At 37.6% G+C, this 23,114-nt stretch overlaps 1 protein-coding gene across 12 annotated transcripts in view; it reads left to right on the forward strand.

Moving 5' to 3' along the window:
* Plpp4 (phospholipid phosphatase 4) overlaps positions 1 to 23,114 on the forward strand; it is a 167,439-nt gene that overhangs the window by 133,383 nt on the left and 10,942 nt on the right. For 8 of the 12 annotated variants that reach the window (XR_010046252.1, XM_063244849.1, XM_063244856.1 and 5 more), the window contains one exon: positions 22,081 to 22,251. The exons of 3 other annotated variants lie outside the window; for them this stretch is intronic. Coding sequence is in view for 7 of the 9 variants with exons in the window: in XM_063244849.1 (XP_063100919.1) it covers positions 22,081 to 22,251 (171 nt within the window). In the remaining 2 variants the exon portion in view is untranslated. Of the gene's footprint in view, positions 1 to 22,080; positions 22,252 to 23,114 lie in introns of those variants that run through there. One more of the 12 variants, XM_063244850.1, reaches the window with a different exon arrangement.

Here is a 23,114-nt window from a genome sequence, read left to right on the forward strand (position 1 = left end):
CTTCAGATTCCCCCAGCATTTGTCTTGATTGTATCCAGCTCAGCTTCTTCAAAGCTCCATTGCAGATTCCTCCTTTGGCAATTGTTTCTAATATCCTTTGCCTATCTGGCCCCCTACTCATTTCTCAGTTGTATAAAAAAAATAGGGTCTCCTGTTCAACTGTCAACTGTCCTCTCATCTCTGAGCCCATTTTTTTTCCTAATATATACTATAGTTTGTACTGATTTCTGTTTCTAAATTCCGTAAGGCCAGAAAGCATAAGTCCATGAGATCATAATTTATAATACCTGGCCAGGCACATAGCAGAACTGAATAAATGTTTCTTGGGTAAATGTCTTATTGAAACACTCAACTTCATTACTCTAGGGGATGATGTGATTGTGCTGAGTAAGTGCCTGTGTGTGTGTGTATGTGTGCATGCATCTGTGTATGTGTGTGTAAGTCCACAGATTTTTCTAAATCCTAATGGATCATATTCTTATTCAGCAACAAAGTCTTTTATTATTATCGGGGACAAAGCATCTTTCTTGAAACCCAGATTTTGGCTGACTGTAATTAGATGACCTTTCCTTGAATTATGACTTCTTTATCTAATGGATGAAATAGTGAGGCTGAAATTGGGACAATAAATCATCAGTCTTTCTCCGGGTAGAGATGTGCAATCTGACTTGCTTTTGAGGTTTTCACATCATTCATCCTCCTTCTATCACTATTGGCCATCTGAAAGTGTCCTGGGAGTCTCAGGAACTTAATCATTGAAATTCAGTCTGCATGTTCTCTGTGCCCTACATGCACCTAACTCAGTGCTCATTCCCAGGGAAGCAGTATGACTGGTGGACCAGATAGCCCATTTTGACTGACTCGACAAATGGCTTAACTGTTATTTTTTAACTGAACTTCACTGGATCTGTGACCTACTTTGTCACTGCAGAATGCAGACCCACTTTCACCTCTTAGCTTTATTTCTACAAAGCTATAACCTTACATCAGTCATCACAAAGGTGTGTCAGCTCTGTTCATTTCCACATCCCTGAAAGGGCTGAATGACAAGACTGTAGCTGATGGGACTGATGTAGAAATAGATCTTGGAAGAACAAATTCAATGTGGGGAGTTACGCTTTACCTAAATTCTCTTCTGCTGATTGATACAATACAGGCCATGTCTAACCTACATCAGAGAAGGGCACGAATGTTATTGTTCTTGACCTCCAAGTTACTGTTATCTGCTGGTTATTCTGATTTCTTGCAGTTATAAGATTTCAGGGGAAGCCAGTATCTGTTTGCCATTAAAGAAAATATGCAGCAATTTAACTTGCTCTCTAACATCTATTCCTAACAAATTCTGATGACAGCCTCTTAGTTTTGTTCAGCACTCCCTCATTATTAGATGTTTTGATATGAATGTTGCTATAGTTTGAATGTGACCCCCTCAAATTTATGTTTTAAAACCTAATCTTCATTATCGTGGTTTTAAGGAGATGATTAAGTCACAGGTAGGACCACACGTGAGTGGAATTGATGCCCTTTTAAAAGAAATGCCGGAGAGCATCCTTGTACCTTTTTCCTGGTGAGGACATAGCAAATGAGATCCATTCATGACCAGGAAATCAGTCTCATCAGACATTGATTCTACCTTGATCTTGGACTTATCACCCTCAAAGATGTGAGAAATATGTTTCTATTGTTTTTAAGTCACTTGGACTATGTTACAGAATATTTTTCTTATAGCAGCCTCAGCAGATTAAGATGGCAAACAGTCTCTGTAAACACATTACAAGTTAGTGATGAAGGAAAACAATATCCTGAGAAAGTTGTAGAATTTCCTGAGAGTATTAGCATAGTATTTCTGATTTAAAGTAGGTGCAGCCAAGTGACAAATGAAGATCTGGCAGTTAAACCAGTTATCAAATACATAGAAACACATCCTCTTGGATGAGGTTAGAGTTGCTTCAAATGATATGGATTTAAATAGCAAAAGATTGTGATATATAATAGAGAACCACATAAATTATAGAGTACATATTCAAACCATAGCACTAGGCTGTTTTGTTGTTGCTTTGTTTTGTTTGTTTTTTCTGACTCCCAAGGCCTCCCCTTTCCTTCCATGCTCCAAGAGGAGCTGCTCATAGTTTCTGAAGATTTTAGCTTCTGCCCAAGGACAGCTGGTTTGTTTGCTTGCTTTGGGAAGCTCCCCTTGTCCACATCTTTTCTGCTCCAAACTTACCTTTGGAAAATTTTTGAAAAACTGATAATTTCCCAGAGACTGCTTGTCAAAGTGGCAAATTTGGGGAGTGGAGTCATAAAGGAATAGCCAAAATATCAGGAAAGAAGCATTAAACTAAAGACACCAAGACCAAGCCAACTATAAATAGCAAAGCCTCTGGAGAAAAACTAATAATAATCTGGTTCCCCAGAATTTCATTCTCATAAGGTAAAGTGAACAGTATTTTTCCTTATACTACATATGGTTGATTTACATAGCTTCCACATAAAGGGCTGGCATCAACAGGTTTTTCTTTCTTTACGTTGAAATCTAAGCAGCTTGAATAATAAAACACTTTGACTTCTTGGTAGAGACCACAGGGACTTTATTGGCATCTTGCTTTTGAATTTCTTTCTAATCACTTAAAGACACTGTAAGCAGAAATAAGAGCAGGAACTCTGCTCAAGCTGCCATCCATATTTTTTTAACTATATTGCGTATTATTAGCCTCTACATAGCTGCTGAGACTTGCAAAGTCAATTAAACAATACGGTTCCTCTGAATCAGTTGGCTGCTTATTAGGGGAAGGGGAGGTTTCTTCTTCTCTCCCAGCCAATATTTTCTTAGTTTAGTTGTTCAGTCAGCTACCAAATCTACAAAAGAACTGTGTGCTGTTTAACCCATTAAGCTTCTTAGGTGGAGCTTTGGCAAATACCGAGTAAATTAGGATTCATTGGGTGCAGAAAAAAAGACTGCAGCACGTGTAATCTGCCTACCTTACTGCCCATGTGTTTGAATGACAAGCGAAGGTAATTTTGAGTCTCGTGACTCACGTGATCTTAAACAGATTGTGTAACATCTTATCTGTTCACCCAGCAGACACTCATTGATTGCCTCCTGGGTACCAGGCACTTCGCTAAGGGTCAAGAATACAGAGGTGAAAAAGTTGGCATTCACCTTGCAGGAACTTCAGTCTGGGAAGGACAGAAGGACAATGAAGGCGGGACTCTTTATGGAGACCAACTGTTTCTGTCTGACAGGGAACTAGACATAGATGAGACACTCTGATCTACTGTTTTCTCTGCCTGGTGGCTTGTGACTTGCAAGACTGCCTGCCTGTCTCCCCTCTCTGCTTTAGGGAAAAGTGAGGGCTGTCAGGTCATACACCATTTTGTGAATATTGCCAGAGGCTCATATAACCGACTCACTTCTACAGTTTCTAATTTTTTTCTTCAAATCGTTTTTAAAACAAATCAAGATATTTTTCCATTACCACGCACCTCTCTTACTGCCTATTTTGCAGATTCCTAAAAGGAGCTTTGATCTCATGGTGAAGACCTCTTCAGTGTCCTAGAAAGTATTCCCTGTAGTCTTGCTGATGGCTTACAGCTAATGACATCATTCTTGAATTCTTGATATCTATTCTTTTCTTTCTTGTATTAGCAATCACACCAGGAGTGGAATATGTATATTTTCTTAAACTTTTCCTGACCTAAGTATCTGTGGATGCAGGATTTGTTCAGATTTCATAGGTCACAATGTCAAATGGTGGACATGAGCTTCAAATTTAAACTTGCCATTGACAGATGAAGCAAAAGTAGTCTCCTGAGTATATCAAACTAAGCATTATAGACTTTTTACAGGTTGTATATCAGCTTCCCCATACTCACATTTATTTAGCATTTGTTGTATGATAGACACATCCTACATGTCTCATATTCATTGTCTTATTTAATCCTCAGAACAACTCTATGAGATAGAGATCCCTTTTACTCATGACAATGTAAGTTAAATCCAGGCCACTTTCACGCTAGGCAGGTTCTCCACCACTGAAGTACATCCCCAGCCTTTTTAATTTTTTTAAAACAGGTTCTTGGTAAATTGCCTAGGCTGCATTCAAACTTTTGATTCTCTTGCATCAGCTTCCTGAATAGCTGGATTTGAAGCATGCACCATCACATTTAGCTAGAAATTCTTATTAGTCTCATTTTGCAAATGAGCAGAGGTGAAGTATCTTACTCAAAGTCACATAGCTAGAAAGTAGTGATGCTAGGATTCTCCCCTCTTAGATACTATTTTCAGAAATATCTACCTGTATTGTACGGTTGCCCCATAGTAGCTATGGGAGTTGATTCTTATACCTCCTGTGGATATGAAAATCTTTAGGTATTCAAGTCCCTCTTGTAAAATGACATACTATTTGTTTACTACCTATTCATATCCTCCAGTACAGTTTAAATCATTTCAGATTACTTAAAATAACTTATATAAGTGCTATATAAGTAGTTTATTGTAACTTTTAGGAAATAATGACAAGAAAAATCTTTGAACATGTTTTTCTCAAATATACTTGATCTACAGTAGGTTTAATCTGTGGATACAATGCCTGTGTTTAGTACAGATCAACTGAATTTAAGCTCACATGATGTAGTCCGTGAAACCACCTCCAACTGATAAATGCATGCAACTGCTTTTTTTTTCTCAAACACCTTGCAATAAATGTATTTTCTATTATTTTATGTTTGTAAGGCATGTATCATTGCTAATAATTTTCAAAGAAAAAAATCATCTAAATCCTACTGTATCTTTTTAAGCCCTTGCAAATTGTACAAGACATTGTAACAAATAGCCCGGAGTTACAGGTGTGTGTTGTGAAAAGAATGAACTCTATCTTCAGCCTTAAGAAATAACTACATTAGGAAAATAATAAAATAGCATTGAAGCTTCAAATATATTCTGGTGTTAAGATCTGGAACAGGCAACCTAGCCAGTTTCATTTATTCAGTATTTGTTCCTATTGCAAGCGTGGAGTGCTCTGTGGGCTCTCTCATGCTTAATGAATGTTTTCAGAATTCTCGGTAGCTTGAGTTTTGTAATCTGAGAAATCAATCAAGTGCCTCTGGAGAATGCCATGTCTCACTCTCCTCTGATCCTCCAAAGACCTCTTGTAATTAAGCATCAGTTGGAGCTCATTGCACTTGAATAATGAGGTGATGTTTGGTTAGGTTTCCTTTGTTATTTTTTTCTTTAGGAGCATTGCTTCTGTTTTCTGGTTAATCAAATCACCATCACTGTAAAAACACAATGTAAAGCCTCTATAATTATGATACTTATTTGTCTTTGAAAAACAAACTCCATGTCTTGGCATGCAGAGCTCTGGCATGCGTGGAGCATGCTCTGCAATCCTGGAGCTTCTATAGAGCCTCTTTCACAAAGAAAGATCAGGGTTGTGGGACTTAAAATAGTGGTTCTTTTTTAAAGTGGCCCGACCTGACTGGTGACCAAAAAATGAGTGATTGCAAATCCCTATTATTGAACAAACAGTTTGATGACTGTCCTAATTATAATTTGCTCCTGAACAATATGATTTTCTTGATATCCTGTGGGTTGACATGTATAATTAATGGTGAAATATATGTAAAAAATCTCATATAAAATATATAAGTACAGTTTAAATACCATTATTATTGTTAAATAATAATATTAATGATTTTAAATAATGATAGAAGATCCACTAGGTGGATTAAGAGGTAGAATTTAACTACCCTTAAAAGCTGGGGGCTGATCATTCTCTCTCTCATGGTAGACATAATCTTATTTTAAAATAATTTCTTTGCTTTCCTAGTCAGTGTTTTTAAAAAATTTTTATTTTTTATTTTAATTTAAAGAAAGACAAAGCAAAATAGAAAATGGGCAGAAATAGTGCATACTTTCAAAGAAATGAAATAGACAGTAATAAATCACTAGCTGATGTATACATATTGTCCTCCTATAAATAGTTGTTCAAGGTACACAAGTGGAACATATAAATGGGAATTCAACCAGGGAGACTGCAAACAGTTCTGTTCAACTATCCAACAAAAACTAAGTATTATGGCTATCAATCCTATTCACTTAGACATGTACGCATTTATCCATATCTTCATTTATGTTAAGACCTAACACAACTTACTGGATTAAAATCCTTCTAAACAAAGATTAATAATATTTCTGGATTTTACATCGTAATATTCTGGAATCAGGATTGGGTACTGCAGTGCCACTTTCTTTCCTTCAAAGTTTTTGTTCATTTCATCATGTGTCATCAGATCAGTTCTTATAAACTGTTTATAGGTTTTATGTAAGCATAAGTCTTAAAATATATTTCTATCCTTTCTATATTAGAGGGAGAAATATAACAAAGCAGGACAGAACTAAACTTTTTCTTATTACACATAAAACTAAAAAAATATAAATCTGCTGTATATGGAGTTCTACCATGATCACAGTGCTGTTTCTTGTTATCATCAACAGAATTGGCTATATCATCAGATAAGGTATAATTGCACTTATTAGTACATAACAGGATTAACAGAAATACAACTTTGTAAACAGTGTAGAGCTACAAAAACAGGTAGTAATCAAATCAGAATGGATATCATAGTGAATCATTGTCATTTTTAGTATAGTTGTCTGTACTCTTCAACTTGATACCATCAACCATACAGTTTTGAATAAAACCTGTCAATAATAAGCAGCAATCAAACAAGCCAGATTTAACTAAGATCAGTCATGATACAATAGTAGAAGTCATACATGGATCCTAATTGAGTTAATACAAAATTAAAGATGTCCACTGTGCTATGGATAGCTGTCTGTGCCCCTCAGATCCAGTGCTGGTATACAAACTAGGATGGAACAAGTTCCAACCAAGCAGAGTGGTGTGAATAACAGGGGTTTTAATTCCTGATACACTATTAGCTATATCTTCTGCTGTTTTTTAAGACCATTCCTCCCCTTTACTCCCCCAGAGTGAACTGTGTATTTTTGAGTCTCCCCAACACTGACAGTTTTGTATTGGGTGGGGGGCAACCTGCTATTTACCTAATTGTTTCTGAACTTTCTCACTCCTGGACTGGATTTCTAGTTATATTTCTTCATTTATTAAAGCCTGTCTGTTCAACCTATCCATAAATACTGCTATAGTTACCCCTATTACTCTCTGGTTCCTTATCACATTGAGTTCCGTTTTCTCATGTTTGATTTTGGTCCATATAATCTTCTTCAGGCTAATTATATTTCCTATAAAGAGTCTCTTGGTAGAGCCTATCTCTTGATTCACTCTGCCTGCAATTCTCTATTTTTTTCCCTTGAGTTAGCGTATCTAGGCCATCTATAATAGAAATTATATCCAAACTTCTCTGCCTCATTTCTGTTGAACTCTTTTTCTGTTATTAGTTATCAGTTTGTCTTCTTCATTTCGCTTCTGCTCCATTCAATGTGGCCTCTCTGCCACTGTTTCTGGAATCTTGGTATTTTCCTTTTTTAGAATATCCTGCAGTATTCTCTGTAGAGTTGAATTGGTGGTTGCAAATTCCCCTAGTTCCTCTTTATCCTGAAATTACCTTGTTTCTCCATTAATTTCTAGGGACAGTTGTGCAGGATATATCACATCTTGGCTGGAAGTTATTGTTTTTCAAAGCTTGAATTATTTTGCCCCACGCTCTTCATGCTTTGATGGTTTGTGCCGAGAAGTCTGCTGTAATTCTGATGGGTGTTCCCTTGTAAGTGATCTGTTTCTTGTCTCTGACAGCTTTTAATATTCTGTTCTTATTTTGGATTTCTGGAATTTTGATTATTATATACCTGGGTGTAGTTCTGTTTGGATTGGAGTTCTGTATACCTAATACATCTGAGCATCTTTACCTTTTCCTATATTTAGGAGTTCTCCTTGATTACTTCTGTGAATAGCCTATGCAGTTCATTTGTTTGTATCCCTGCTCTTCTTTTACATTCTTAATTCTTGTTATGGATCCTCTTATCATCTTCTAGCCTTTGTATTGTTACTGCTTGTTTCCTTGTTATTTTTAAGAAGTTTTTCCTTTCATGCTCCTACATTACAAATCTGTCCTCCTGCTCAGATAATCTATCCTTAGTTTCTTTCAAGCTGTTACATTGTGCCAGCTTTCAATAGAGTTTTTAGTTTCCTGGTAATCTCTTTGAACCTGCTTCATGTATTCTATGTTTTCTCTATTTTCTCCATCAAACAATTCTCCCCTTTTTTTCTGTTCTTCCATTCCACCATCTGTTTTTTCTTGGGAGGTGCTTAGCAGTTCTTTAACTATTCTACTTATATCTTGCTTTACTTGGTAAAATACTTCACTTTTGAAGTCTTCTATGAGGTCCTGGAGATATCGCTTTATGTCTATTGGTGCCATGCCTGATATTGCATGTTTTTTGTCCTCCTTCTCCTTTGCATTTACCTTTCCTAGATCAGTGTTCTCAGGATTGGGGACCAAAGACCCTTTCTTGTTGCTTCCTCTTCTCATATTTATTGTTCCTTCCATACAGGCATATATAGGAGGCCCAGTTTCTTTCTTTGTCAGTTACAGTTTGTTTGAATCACGCTGGGTAGGTGTTCCCACCCACTACAGTGTACTAGGGAGACACAGATTTGGGCAGCCTATGCTGGGCCCGCCCCTCCAGGTCAATCAACCTGCTGAAAGCTTCACTGCAATAGGGTGCACTGCCAGGTACAGGGACCTGGTTTGGGCTAGCCTGCTGAGTCTTAGTCCGCAACCTCACCCAGATCAAGCATTCCCCACCAATCCTGCTTGAGAGGGGAATATGTGACTGAAGTCACTGCAGCGCCCTATTTTGGCCAGTCTGCCTGGCCCCAGAATGTCCTCTGTTGGAGCCTTCTAGTCTATGGAAGGGTCCTCTCACTCACCGCAGATTGATGCAGGGCTCCCTGCCATCTCTGCTCTCACTTCGGTTCACCAATTCCCGCTCTCAGAGCTTTTGCATCTCTATCCCTGCTGTGCCGATTCAGATGCAGCAGTGGCAGGGAATTCAAGCCACGGGTTCCAGCAGTGGCACTGAGATTTTAGCTGTTCCAGCACCAGAATTGCATTTCCAATTGGTTTCTCTCAGCTTAGTTCATTCCTGGGTTGACAGAGTATATCTCCCCCTGCTTAGGACTCTCCACACTGCACCATTACTGGAATCTAAGCTGGCTATCTCAGAGAGCCCCTGTAGCTGCTGTTATCTATCTGCTATGTTCTCCATTCTCCTCCTAGTCAGTGTTACACACACGCATGCACACATGCATGTGCACACAAATGCCATATTATATCACACATAGACACATGCATTTCCAAAGGAAAATATTGCTTTGTTTTCCTCTTTTCAATATTTACATGAAAGTGGTCATATAGAATGTACATTTTAATTTACACTTTTGGTTATCATTTTTTGGAGAGTACCTATTTATTATTGTATATAGTACATGTTATTTCATTTTCACTGTTGGGTGGTATTCTAAGATATTACTGTATCATTTTAAAAATCATTCTAATATTCATAAACTTTTGGGTCATCTCCAGTTGGAGCCTGTTATGAACAGTGCTGCTATGAATTCTTGACACATTTACTGTAAAGATTTTCTATTTTTATTGCTACTGTAAATTTTATTTTTAAGTTACAAAAATGAGGTAAAGACCTACAAAATCCACAAAAATAGTTGAAAATTTAAATATGTTTTAGTGACTGGAGACCAGCTATATATGGGAAAATATGTTAGACTTAAGCATCACAGCTAACAAACTTCATAACATGAATGTTATTTCATTTTTAAATCATTTTAAAAATTCCATAACAGATGACTTGGTGGAGGGGGGAGTAGGTCACTGTTTCATGAAACATTTGGCCTTAGATATAAAATACTAAATCAGTATACCTAAGTTTATATAGCTCATAATATCTACTTGTTTACAATTAATGCTGCTGTTCATTTCTATATTGCATTGACTTGAAATATTTCCTAATATTTGTTTCCAATTTAATATTTCTGTTACTCATTTCTGTATTACTTTGTATACACTATCCCTCTTAAGGAGCTTTTTGTTTAGTCTTGCCAGAGACACATCTATTTTGTTATCCTTTCTAAAGTGCTAACTTTTGCCTTGAGCCTCTTTGTTATATTTTGGTCTTACATTCATTAGTTTGTTGTAATGCTTATTTTTCTTAATTTTTGAATTTATTCTGCTGTTCTTTTTAATTATTTTTTATTTTGAAGAGAATAAAACAAAAGAGAACAGAACAAAGCAAATTAGAACAGAACAATGCAAGCAACACAGCCCTTTATAACAAGACAACCGGTCATCAACAGTAGCTACCATAATGTCTATTTTCTTTGACATAGTTGAGCATACCTTCACACACAATAATGTCAAACATAACAAAATAGTAAAAAACCATTTAAAAGAGTGAAAACATTGAAAACCAAATAACAGGAAATGAACAATGGCTATGATAATATCTCATTTTCCTCAAAAAATTTGTTTATACCATCTCACATAATAGAATCAAATAAAACACAGCAGGATTTGGGGGGGGGTAGCTCAGCAGCATAAGCGCCTGCCTTGCAAGCAGGCAGTCATGAGTTCGAACCCTGGTACCGATAAAAACAAAAAAGGCCAAAGGCGGGGGGGGGGGGTGAGGAACAGCAGGATAGAACCAATCAAAACAGAAGACCAAAAGCATGGTAGGACTTCAAAACATGATGATAGTAAACCAGCAATGACTGCCATAATGTCATGTTTTTTTCAAAATAGCTATTCATACCATCACACATAATAAAATTGAACAAAATAATAACATCCATCAAACCAATGAATGAAAGCATTATAAGACTTCACAACAATATAATAGAAAACTATGATTACCATAAAATATCCCAATATATTCAAAATAGCTGCCCCTACCATCTGACAGTGTAAAATGTAACAAAATAAGAGAGAACAAAGCCAACCCTTAGCAAAACTGTGTAAACAATGCAAGAGTTCAAGATAAGACAATAATTAATTGACAGTAGTTTCCACCTTTCCCTCCCAGTTGTTTCCTTCCCTTGCTCTTACATTAGCTATTTTGCTTTTGGATTCCATTAACTCTTTCTATTTCTTATGCTAGGGTTCATGTGTAGGACTTCAAACTGTTTCAGCCATGAACGTGATCCTTAGTTGCATCTATTTATTTACAGGAACCTTGAGATTATTCTCCTTTCTAGTTGAGTAGCTTTCCATTCTGCAGCTGATGGGCAAATTACTCTTGCCTTTTTTTTTTTTTTGTCTCTTATCACATGGAACGATTGTTTTTTCTCCTTTGATTTTCAAAGTCAATGAATCTCCTTTCCCGTTAGATAAGTTTCTTGTATACAGTATATTGATGGATCTTGTTCCTTGATCCACTTTTCCTGTTTCTTTTTATTGCTGACCTGAGGCAATCTACATCATTGGTTACAACCAGCATACAGTGGATTGTCTCTGATCTGCTATCCTCCTATTATTGGTCCTCCACTTTTCCCCTTCATTCAACTGCCTGTCTTTTTTGGTGATCTTCCTTTGAGGCTATTCCTGGAACCATGGTCATCTTTATCTCTTTCTAGAATATTTTTTAACATTGTCTGTAGGATTGGTTTATTAGTCATGAGTTCCTTCAGTTGTTCTTTATCATGGAAATATCTAAGTTTTCCATCAATTTTGAAAGATAGTTTTGCTAGGTAGCTCAATCTTGGAAATTGTTTTCTTTCAGGGTTTGAAATACCTTACTCCAAACTCTTCTTGACTTGATGGTTTGTGTTGACAAGTCTGCTGTGATTCTGATTGGTTTTCCTTTATAGGTGGTCTGTCTCTTTTCTCTGACAACTTTTAATATTCTGTTCTTGTGCTGAATTTCTGGGATCTTGATTATTATATTTCTGGATGTAGATTTACTTTGGTTATGGCTAGTTGGAGTCCTATATGTCTCACTTATCTGCATGCCAGATCCATTTCCCATGTTTGGGAGTTTTCTTCTTTTACTTTTGTGGATATCCTTTTAATTTCATTTGTATTGATCCTTGCTTCTTCACTTACACCTATCACTCTTAAGTTATGCTTCTTTGAATCATCTTGCAGCCATTGAGCTGTTATTTCCTGATTTTGTGTTATTTTTAAGAGATCTTTCTTTTCATGGTCACTAGCTACAATCCTGTCTTCAAGGTCTGAAAGTCTATCTTCAGTATCTTTCACGTGATTTTGCCAGCTTTCATGTGATATTTTAATTTCTTGCATCTCTTCAAATCTGTTTTATGCATTTTAATTCCTTTTTACATTCATTCAAGGTTTCCATCATTTTCCTATGCTCCTCTTTATTGTCTGTGTCTTCTTTAGACCTGCTGGACAATTCTTTCAGTATGTTTGTGATTTCTTCTTTTACCTGAGACATTATTTCTAGTTTGACTGCTTTTACAATCTCATGAAGTTGTTTCCTTACTTCAGGTGTTATCCTCTTAGAGATTTCAGGTGTGTGACTTTCATTTTCTTTCATGACTGTATCTTCTAGACTTATTGAGTGTGGGCTAGAGGTCTGAGTTTGCCTTTTGCTCCTTTGTCTTGACATTCCCCTGAATTCTTCCCAGAAATCTGGTTGTGGGTTCCAGACACTTCCCAAGTTGGCTGTGTAGGTGGATGGGGCAGGCACTTGGGTTTCTCTAATTCCAGATTTACAGGGAGGTAGTATGGTATGGAGAGTGCTTCTCTAAGCTATGCAGCTACACTGGGGTTTTGCTGACAGTCAGGGGTACATGTAGGTGGGGCTGCTTCTTTCAGCCTGTGTGTCTATACTGGGACTCCTATGATACTGGCAGACACACAGGGGTGTGTTTGTCTGATTCCGCTAGTTCATGATGGCTGTCTGAAGGAACCAAGGGCCTCCAATGGTGACCTCAATAAAGATGCCCAGGACTAACCTGACAGAGTGTCCCTGCTCCTGCTGGATGACTGCAAGAAGGAGCCTTCTGGTGACAGCTCCCTGAAGGTGAAGGTGGATCTCTTGGTTCTGTCTGCCCACACTGGTTGCCTGTAGGACGTGGCCTTTTGGTTGCAGCATGTAGTGGGCAGAGGTAGATCTGTCTGTCTTCTTCAGCCTGTGTTGGGCATGCGGAGGAAAGGGCCTCTGGTGGTGGCCCCCAGTGGACAGAGACAAGCCTTCTGGTTCTGTCCGCCCATGCTGGGCACTTGAAGGAAGGGGCCTTCAGGCAGTGGCTCCCAGCTCTGATATTTTTTGAATTTATTAAGTTAACTTATGTACAGCTGAATAAAGCTAGACTTTATTCCTTTTCTAACTTAAGCAATGTAAGCAATAAACTTTCCTCTAATTGTTGCCATTGTTATATTTATTAAGTTTGAATACATGTTGCTTTCAAATTAGTTTGTGAAGTTTCCAAATTTTTGTTAATTCTGTGATCTGTAAGAGCTTTTACTTTAAATCCCAGGTATACAGTGTTTTCTCATTATACTTTGAAAATTATTTGTAGCTTAATTACATTGTGGTCCAACAATATAATCTATAAAAATGACCAAATTTTATCTTAAATCTAACTGTGAGGGTTAACGTATTGATAGTTTTTGTCAATGTTGCATATAGCTTAAAGAAAAGTGATTGCTGAATGTTAAAGTTTTCTGGTGCAATAGACAAATGAAAAATATAAAAAAGAACAGGTTTATTGAGGTCATGGAAAGGAGCACACAACCCATGGTGGTTGGGCTATTGCCTTTGACTAGATACAGAGAGGCAGAGGGTTATATGACCTCTGATCAGAAGTGGCACATGGGGTGGACATTGATGACATGTGAGGAACTGATTGGAATTTCCTTCGTGTGCAAACAGGAAAGTGAATTGTAATTAGGGCTGAAGGAAAAGAAGGAAGTGGCAAGTGTTTCTGCTTTGACCTTCCGCCATATTAGACTACCACCATAACTGCACAGAAATTTATACTAGGGCACAAACCTTGCATTGATTTAAGTTATTAATTATTCTGTTCAAATTGATATGTATCATATCTAAATTTTATTCATTTATAATTTACCAATCACAAAGATATACATTACATTTTCCCACTATTATGATAGGTGTTATAATACTTATCATTTTGTCTATTTTTAACTCATGGATTTTGGAATGATGTTGACAAAGGTTCAGATTGTCATGTTATATTTTTATTGTCTTTGCAATTAAGTCATCACTAATATTTTACAATAATTTTTGCAATAAAATCATCAGCTTTCTTTTTATATTTGCCTCATGTGGTTTTCTACCATATACTTGTTTATACCATATGTTTTATGTGTGCAGTTTAAAAAATTATTTGGAATGCTAATTGAAATTACATTTCTCATCATTGCTCAAATATTACAACTTGTTTGTATAATTTTATATGCTTTTTAATACTTTCTTGTATTGTTTTTATGTACAGTTCCATGTTTTTCCTTTAGACAATTGTGTAAATTGATTTAATGAACAACATTAGTTAATAAAGCCTGACGTTAATAACTGGTTCTTCCCTCTGAGCAATGTAAGGGCATTAAATGCTTTACCTCTGATCAATACATTCTAACATATAATTTTGTGTGACACTTTAATTCTATCCCATTTTTCCTCCTTCTTTCCTAACAAAATCACATAGTTGTGCACAATTTAACTTACATATATGCCAATATCTTTGCTTCTTATTCCTTTTTTTGTCTCAGACTTTTTAAACATATCCCTTAGTATTTTATTTAAAAAGCTCCTGACTGCCTATAATATTTCTATCTAATTCAGTTGCCTATAATAACAGGAAGAATCAATGTTTGTGTACATAAGATAAATAAGTCCCCTTGTTCTGTTTATAGTCAGTTTCCCTTAAAGTGTACAAGATGAACATGGCTACAAGAGGTACAAGATTAGCATGGTTAACCTTTGATCATGGGGATGTTATTTTCAGAAAGAACAGAACTTGGGAGAAGTTCTGGGATGTCATTTCATCAGTTACACAGTCACTGGGAGCTTCGAAACTGATATTGTGGAAACTTCCCACTTACTCATTTTCCAGTACAAGTTCATGTTCTCTAAAATTGAAGAATGAATTTTGGGAACAACTGAGGTTAAGAGCAGAATATCTTTATTGAGAGAAGCAAGCTTCTGTCCATGAGAGAAACAGAAGGGTTCCCAAGTGGGCTGCTAAGGATCCTGCCTTTTCTAGGGACTCTAGAGTAAGACCATAAGGTGAGCCAGGTCCATGATGGGGAAAAATGGGAACTCACAAGGAAAGCAGGCAAGATATGGGACAGAACTATGGTCAATCAATAAGATTTTGAGTATAATTAGGTAAAATTGATTAAATTAGGATCAAATGGGGTGGTGAGTCATACAGCAAGGGGACATGAATAGGGTCTTTCCCGATAATGGGATGAGTTAATGACTCCTTTTGGCTTCCTCAAGGTGATTGATACTATTTAGAAAATCAATTCCTGATGTTTATACTTAGGGTGTGGTTGCATTTGTTTTGTCTTTTGTCTTGAGTTCTGGCCCACAGCACAGGTGTTTGTCTCCTCCAAGGCTGCAAGATATCTGGTCTTCTACACTGGCTCCTTGAGGACCTAGCCCTGTCTGACTGACTATAATTTTTCTATCTCACTCAGCTATCTATAAAGAAACCTAGAATTCGCTACAATTTTCTTCAGTAATTAAATCAATGACCTAGCTTAAGACAGCGACTTTTCAGTATGTGATACTCTGATTGGGCTGTGTGCTTAGTTTACCATGAACTGTTCCTGTTGGTTCCATTCCAAAAGAAATAAGAAAAGCAGATCTTAAAGTAAAAGCCCTTTGTGTCTCCTTTCTGTGTTGGCTTAGATCTCAAATCAAGGCCTCTAAGGGTAGGTCTGTACAGTTCTTTTTTTCCCAGCAAACCATACCGTGGGAGCATCTGATGAAAGTGTGCAGGCCAACTCTTTAGAAGAAGGCAGGCATGAACAGTTATGATTCCAACAGCTTCACTAGAAACCCATGTGCCCCACCCAGTAGAAAAGAATTGGATGAACCCATTAACAAGTCTGTGGCAATTAGTTTTTTGATTATTTCTCAAATATTCACATTACTATACATATCTTACCATTAAATTTATATTATGGTAAGGCCTTTGGAGGTAAAATAAAATCATTTTTCATTAAAATATTATCATTATTTGAGTTCTGCCCAGGCTTATATCAACTCCCTTTCAAGGTTTTATGGACAAAAGTAATCTCTCCCTTTTGAAAGCTTATTCTTCCATTTATGTTTCAGATCATTGTAGCATATCAACAAGACTGAAAGAAGGAAAAGTTGTTCCATTGGTTAGACCTTCTGTAATTTAGGATGCTATGATATGCAAAACCACTTCCCATCTTTGTTATTGTTCCTAGCTCTCTCTAGGATGAAAAGAACATGCATGACTCCTAGTAAGTGTTTTTCATTAAGTGGGGTGGGGTGGATGGAGGAAGCTCAGGTGACGGCTGTTATTTGAAAATCTCACTTCTCTCTGATGGTACTGCCCCTCTTTGTCCTGCATGTTCCCAGAATCTGAGCCTTCAAGGATTTGACAGAAGTATAGCCATGTTCTTACCTTAGTCAGCTTCATCCCTCTTTTTTGCATTTTCTGTGCATTGCAATTGAATTCCTTCTTTTTCTAGAACAAAACCCTCTTTGAAGATGCAAACAGAGGTTCCACAAGGAGTCTAGAATCTGTTTTCTCTGTTTTTATTTCTTGCCTCTGACATTTGCTTTCAGATTAATTATGAGCTTTTTGGTTCCTTTTCCTTTCCTCCATTGTTCATTCTCAAATAAGACTGTACAACCAATTACATGAACTGCAAATCTTAGCTGGCTCAGTCTGTTCAGATATTACACAGGGGGCAAAAGTTATAAACTTTCAGGGTTATATATCTTTCTGTCCCCAAGGACCTCAGCTTGTTGCCAGAATACTTAGTAGGGTTCAATTATGTGTACGGAATAGTCTCTGCTACTTATATATTCATTGAGCTACAATGTTTGGGTGCCTTCTTTTGCCAGTTAGTGTCTAGGACTTCATTGGTGATCTTGATGGGCATACTTTTCCTGGGTATCAAAGCAACAAGATATCTAGTAGTGAAGTAACAGCAATGATGTAAGAATATCTGTGATTTTTAGTCTATAATTAAAGGATTCATAGTTTCTGAGGAGCTGCATTAAAATTAGAAAGTCTTTTCTGAGCCTTAATTTCTCACTAATGACCTAGTAACTGTGTCATAGTATTGTTATGAGGGTTAGGATGATATAGGGGATTGGAACTCCCAACTTACTATGTGCCCAGTATGAGTTCGTGTTCTCTAAAATCAAAGAATGAATTTTAGGAACAATGGAGGTTAAGAGCAGAATACATATATTGAGAGAAAGCTTCTGTCTGAGGGACAGAAGGATCCCGAGCAGGTTGCCAGGAACTCTGTCTTTTTCAGGGACATTTATAGAGTAAAATCACGAGGTTAGATGGGTCTAAGGTGGACAATAATGGAGACTTGCAAGGTGAGCATGAGGTGGAACAGAAGTGTGGCCAAGCAATAAGGTTAGTTGCTCAGGAAAAACTGATTAAATCGGGGACTAATGGGGGAGAGTGACATAGTAAGCATGCATGCTTAATAGCATGTACTATTCCTGTAGAGGGGTGGGATGATGACTCCTGACTTCCTGAGGGTGATAGAGAGCTATTTGGACTATCAATCCTTAGGATATAGCTGTATTTGCTTTGCCTTTCTTTTGTCTTGAGAGCTGGCCCACAGCAGGAGGTGATTGTTTCTTCCAAGGCTACAAGGTTACAAGGTATCTGAACTTCTGCTCTGGTTCGGGCACAGCCCTGTCTCACTGCCTGTAACACTCTGTCTATGTCTCCTAATTCTCAGTTTTGGTTCTTTGTCTAGTCAGAAGCTAAGCCTGCATATAAAGGGAGGGATAGACACTCACTTGGAATGGATATCATATTTCATAGCTCCCCTTCTTACCTCAGTTTCTTAAATGCACATGTTCTTTGAAAAGAGAATAAAATGTTGGGTAGTTAAAACTGGAAATGTTGAGTTTGATTACCTTCTTTTTTCTTGTTCAGCTGATTTAATTTGAATCTAAGCCTTATTGGTTGCACAGTCCTAGCACCTCACAGCAGGGTGTGTAGTGGGAGATGATATTCTGGTCCCACACTTTTTAATCACAGAAAAAATCCTGTTCAGTAAGTATGGATTGGTAGAGTCTTGTTGTGACTCTGTGGTTATTGCAAAAGCAGGAGTGCAAAGGAACAGAGCTTCTTGTAGCTCAGGCGTGCCTCCCAGGCCAGAAGAAATTGCTTCAGAAGTCTTTCGTCAAAGGATATTATGTCAGTTCAATAACTATAAATGTCAGAGAAAAAATGACAAGCATAAGGTTTAGCATGAAACTGGAAATTCATCTTGTCACCTAGAAAAGTAAGGGCATGCAATGATGCTCAGAAATATTGTCCAAAAATCCAGTAGCAGGTGTCAACGAAGACTGGCTGTGGTCTCAGTGCCTGCAGGCTCTATATTGTAGTCAGACTTTGAAAATGTCTGAAAATGCTTCCTTTGCAGAAACAAGGCTCAATGTTCTGGAGGGGCTGTGGGACAGTACTGGCTTGTGCTTTGTGGAAAATACAGAAAATCTTTTAGCCATACTCCAAAGAATGAGGCAAAGACTAAAGTACAAGGGCTGGCCAGATTAGAGTTTTTGGGGCATCCAAGGTCACGTAGAGGCTGCAGTGTTCACCTGAGCCAGGCATCCCCTGCTTGTCTCCTTCTCTTATACTCAGCAGTGCTGGTGGTATAGTTAGCTTGAGCTGATGGTGTCTCTATGTTAAAGTCTCTGTATTCTTTTTCTATGGGAAGACATACAAATTCCTACCTAACATCCACTTTATTCACTGCCTTTGTTTTTTTAAAATCTGTTTGTTTTCTTGAGAGATGCCAACTTGGCAGCACTCAGGCTGGCTGTCTCTCTTCTGATTCCAATCTTGGAGACTTTATCCATAATCCAACAAAGCCCCAGGGCAGTTCTTTTCTGTTCCCACACTTAATATAATTAGGTGAGTAGACTTGCTAAACCTTATGATTTGAATAAAGCCTATTATTCCTCCTGTAAGAGCTTAGGATGAGACCAACACAAATCAGAGCCAACTGTCCAGCCTCTCCCACTCTGATATCTCATGGGAGAATGTAAATGAATAGAAGGAACAGAGAAAAGTGGGTTGGATGAGAATTATGAAGCCTTTGCACTTACCAGGATGATGGCCAAATGGTGTCACTTTGGAACACAGTGTAAATCTCTTAATGCCCTTCTGTCTTAGTAAACCATCCAGAACAGAGTTAGGCAAGGCAGGGCTTCACATGCTCTTACTTTAAGAATAGTACACACTCAATAAATATATGTCTGCACTGCTTTGTTGTTTGAGTGCTGATCAAACATGCCTATTTGAACTTTCTTAAATTGCTTCATTTTTATACCTGGGAAAACCTGATTTAATATTCTCTTTAAAAGAGTAGGACTCCATTGTAATCTTGTTTACTTACTTCTGTTGCTAAAAAGTTCTGCTTTGGCATGGTTTTGTTCATAACTGAGATCTCATTAGGACAATATATTATTTTGTGACATAATTTGAAAAAGGTTAAGGTTATTCTTGTTATATGTCATAGCCATGAATATCTAGATCCTATGGCTTATGCCAGTGATATAAACCTTTTAGAACTTTCAATGATAGCAGCTCACTCTAACATGCATACTATAGGTTGGCCGCTACTGCCCTATACTATAGAATCCTTTTTTTTTTTTTTCTTTTCTGTATTTTATTTGTTTGTTTATTTATTTATTTATTTTAGTACTGGGAATTGAACTCAGGGCCTCACACTTTCCAGGCAATTGGTGTGCTGCTGAGATGTATCACTAACCCAATACTATAGAGTCTTGCTTCTTTCATTTGGCAGTGTTTCTTAAGTGTTAAAGATATCACTGTATAACCACAATTTTTATGGTTGTATAAGAGTTTATTGAGTGCAGATGTCACAGTTTATTTATGTCTGTGTGCTGGTCACTTTAAATTTTACATAATTATAAATAATTTTAAGTAGAAAAATTTCCACCATACTTTGTATGTATTCCCTTCAAATAGACTTTTAGAGATCTTTCAGAAAGATGCTGAATGGTTTTAGGCCAGACTTACAAGACTTCATTGCATACATAGATCACTTGTGGGATAATGTGAAGTACAGATTCTAACTGAGCAGGTCTGCAGTGGACCTGAGAGTCTGTATTTGTAACAAGCTCCTGCCGTATGCTCAGGCTGGGGCTAAGGATTCAGGCAGCCTCTCAAAGTTGTAGGTGTACTGACGAGTATATGTAAAGCCTGTTTTTCCAAGTCATTGGTTGGGCTGGCTACATAGGAGCTCAGCTCCCACAGGAGTATTTTCTAATCAAGAGAAAAGTTTTGATTAGGATGGCATACAGAGAAAATAAGGCAGTGTAGCACTTCACTTCAATGAAACCCTCTAAGTTACTCAAGGTAGCCTTAGGATTACTTGAGGAGTTGCAGTACTGATGCACCATATGCATCTGTGTACATGTGCATACATGCCATCGCTCCTAACCATCACAGGCAGAGTGTCTGGCAATGGGATGTGACTACCAGTAACTTTTAAAGCTTGTCAGGTATTTAAGATGGCTCTATATCTAAACAGAGTGGAGGACCATTGCTCTAAGCCCTCAAAGACCTACCTTACATCTCACTAAGATACAACTGTGCATCTTTGTCAGTATTAATTCTTTTATGTCATGTATTTTGGTACATTTATTGGCTAAAGTATGATCATTTGATAGTTGTATGCAATATGAAATTATCAAATCAAGGTATTTACATTTCCAACTCTTCAAACATTTATCATTTTTTTATTTTGGGAACATTTGGCTACTTCTGGTTTATTTGAAATATGTAATAAATTTTGCAGACTATGTTACTATAGTGCTAGAGAACACTGGAATTTCTCCTATACTTCAGTACTATCACCAAAGCTCTCTCTGTCCCCACTCTTCCTCACTCTTTTAAACTTTTACTAATCACTATTGTACTCTCTTCTTAAAAGTCAACTTTTAGCTTCTACAGGAGTGAGAATACCCACTATTTGTCTTTCTGTGTTATGCTTATTTTACATAACATACCTTCTTCACTTTTCATGTTATGTTGCCACAAATGACTGGATAAAAAGTTTGTGGCTTACTTGTCTATATACTATAATATATAGTACCCCAAAGAATTGAGCAAGACACACACATAAGTAGTAAGAAAGGTAGAAATTTATTAAAGAAAATTATACTAATCAGAGTGGTAGTGGAGTGATGAGAAAACTCAAGAGTGAGTTTGCTCAGAGTAGCTCTATTTTAGATTTGAGGTAAAGTACCTTGGGGCAGTTTTATACAAGCAGAGCTTGGAGGTAGCAACTGTCAGTACTATAAGTTCACCTTCAAGCACAAAGGGTGGACAGAGCCAGAGATGGCAACTGCAGTGGGTTTTTGTGTTGGCTTTTCTTTGGTCTTTCAGAATTTAGGGTAATATTCAGGGTTTGGTTTATTTCAGTGGAAGATTTTGAGTATCCGAGCCTAGACAGAATGAATAGGGCTGCCAAAGTCCACTAGAAATCAACACTGAAACCTGATGGTATCACAATGACTGTGGGGGTACTATTTGTTACTCTAAATCAATTAGATTACCTTTTTGGGGGGCTATCAAAGCTGTCATATCATGTCAGCTATCAAAGAAATATGATAAGGGCAGGAACATATTTTTAAGGCTTGTGTCAGACATTAAAAAAAAAAAAAAAAAAAATGTAGAATGAGCCCAGGATGCTCCTGTAGTATCCAAGAGCCAAGAGGCATCCTGTATATGATGAGCTTAAAACCAGAATGTCTCCCATGTTGTCTCCTGCCTTACTTGCCACTTACCAACAGCAAGAGTAATGCGTGCTGATTCTTTTCTGCAGTTGCCTTTTCAGGACTCGGTTTTACGACATTCTACTTGGCGGGAAAGCTGCACTGCTTTACGGAGAGTGGGCGGGGCAAAAGCTGGAGGCTTTGTGCTGCCATCTTGCCCCTGTACTGTGCCATGATGATAGCCCTATCCCGCATGTGTGACTACAAGCATCACTGGCAAGGTGAGTCCTCCATAGGGAGTCCCTGCCCAGGGTCTGCCCATTCCTTACCATAGTCAGCCCTCATCTCCAGGGATAGATGTAGAAATACAGAAAGTACCCATTGTCAAAACACAGAACAGGTACAGTTTTGAAACTTTTATACCTGCCTTAATGAGTTTTGGGTTTTGTGTTGCCCTTTCTGGGAAACATTTGAAAGAGTTGGAGCTCTTCCTTCACTTCTTGTATACTCAAGGAGGTTTTTCTTGAGTCCTACCATGATGTCAGGCCTTCCATGTAAACACACACCCCCCCCTCCACCCCGAATGTGATTTCCCAGTCTTCAATTTTCAGACTTGGTTAGTGCTGTGTTTTGTTTGTTTATTTGGCTCTTTTTTCATATCAAATCCAACCTATATGGGCATATTTCTCACTATAGATGCTATTCCAAAGGATGTGTCTACCCAGGGATCAATTCCAGCAATATTTTAAACGATAGTCATAAAGTTGAAACTTATGTCTAGTTATTAGTCCACTGATGTCTGTTAGAAATCTGAATCACACAAAACAAATGATGGACTTCTCCCTGGAATGTAACTGAACCCTGCCATGTCCCTCTGCACATAAACTGCAGCTCACAGTATGCCTGGAAGACAGATGTCACCCACCACAAGCAAACAGGGAAAAGAGACAGACAGAAGTGCCATTCATAGGAGATGTGAGCACCAGAGGGATCTGAGAGTATTTTCCAAAGGGAAATTTCATCTTGATCAGGCCGTCCTGAGTTAGGAATTGGACGGTATGCATGGGGAAATCTGGAAACTATTATATATATTTATATTTTTCCCTTTTTTTTTTAAACAAAGCATCTCCTTTCTGATGAGGTC

The sequence above is a fragment of the Cavia porcellus genome, unplaced genomic scaffold (genome assembly GCF_034190915.1).
Source record: "Cavia porcellus strain 051 isolate PalLab524CR breed Dunkin Hartley unplaced genomic scaffold, mCavPor4.1 scaffold_2, whole genome shotgun sequence".
Classification (NCBI taxonomy): Eukaryota; Metazoa; Chordata; class Mammalia; order Rodentia; family Caviidae; genus Cavia; species Cavia porcellus.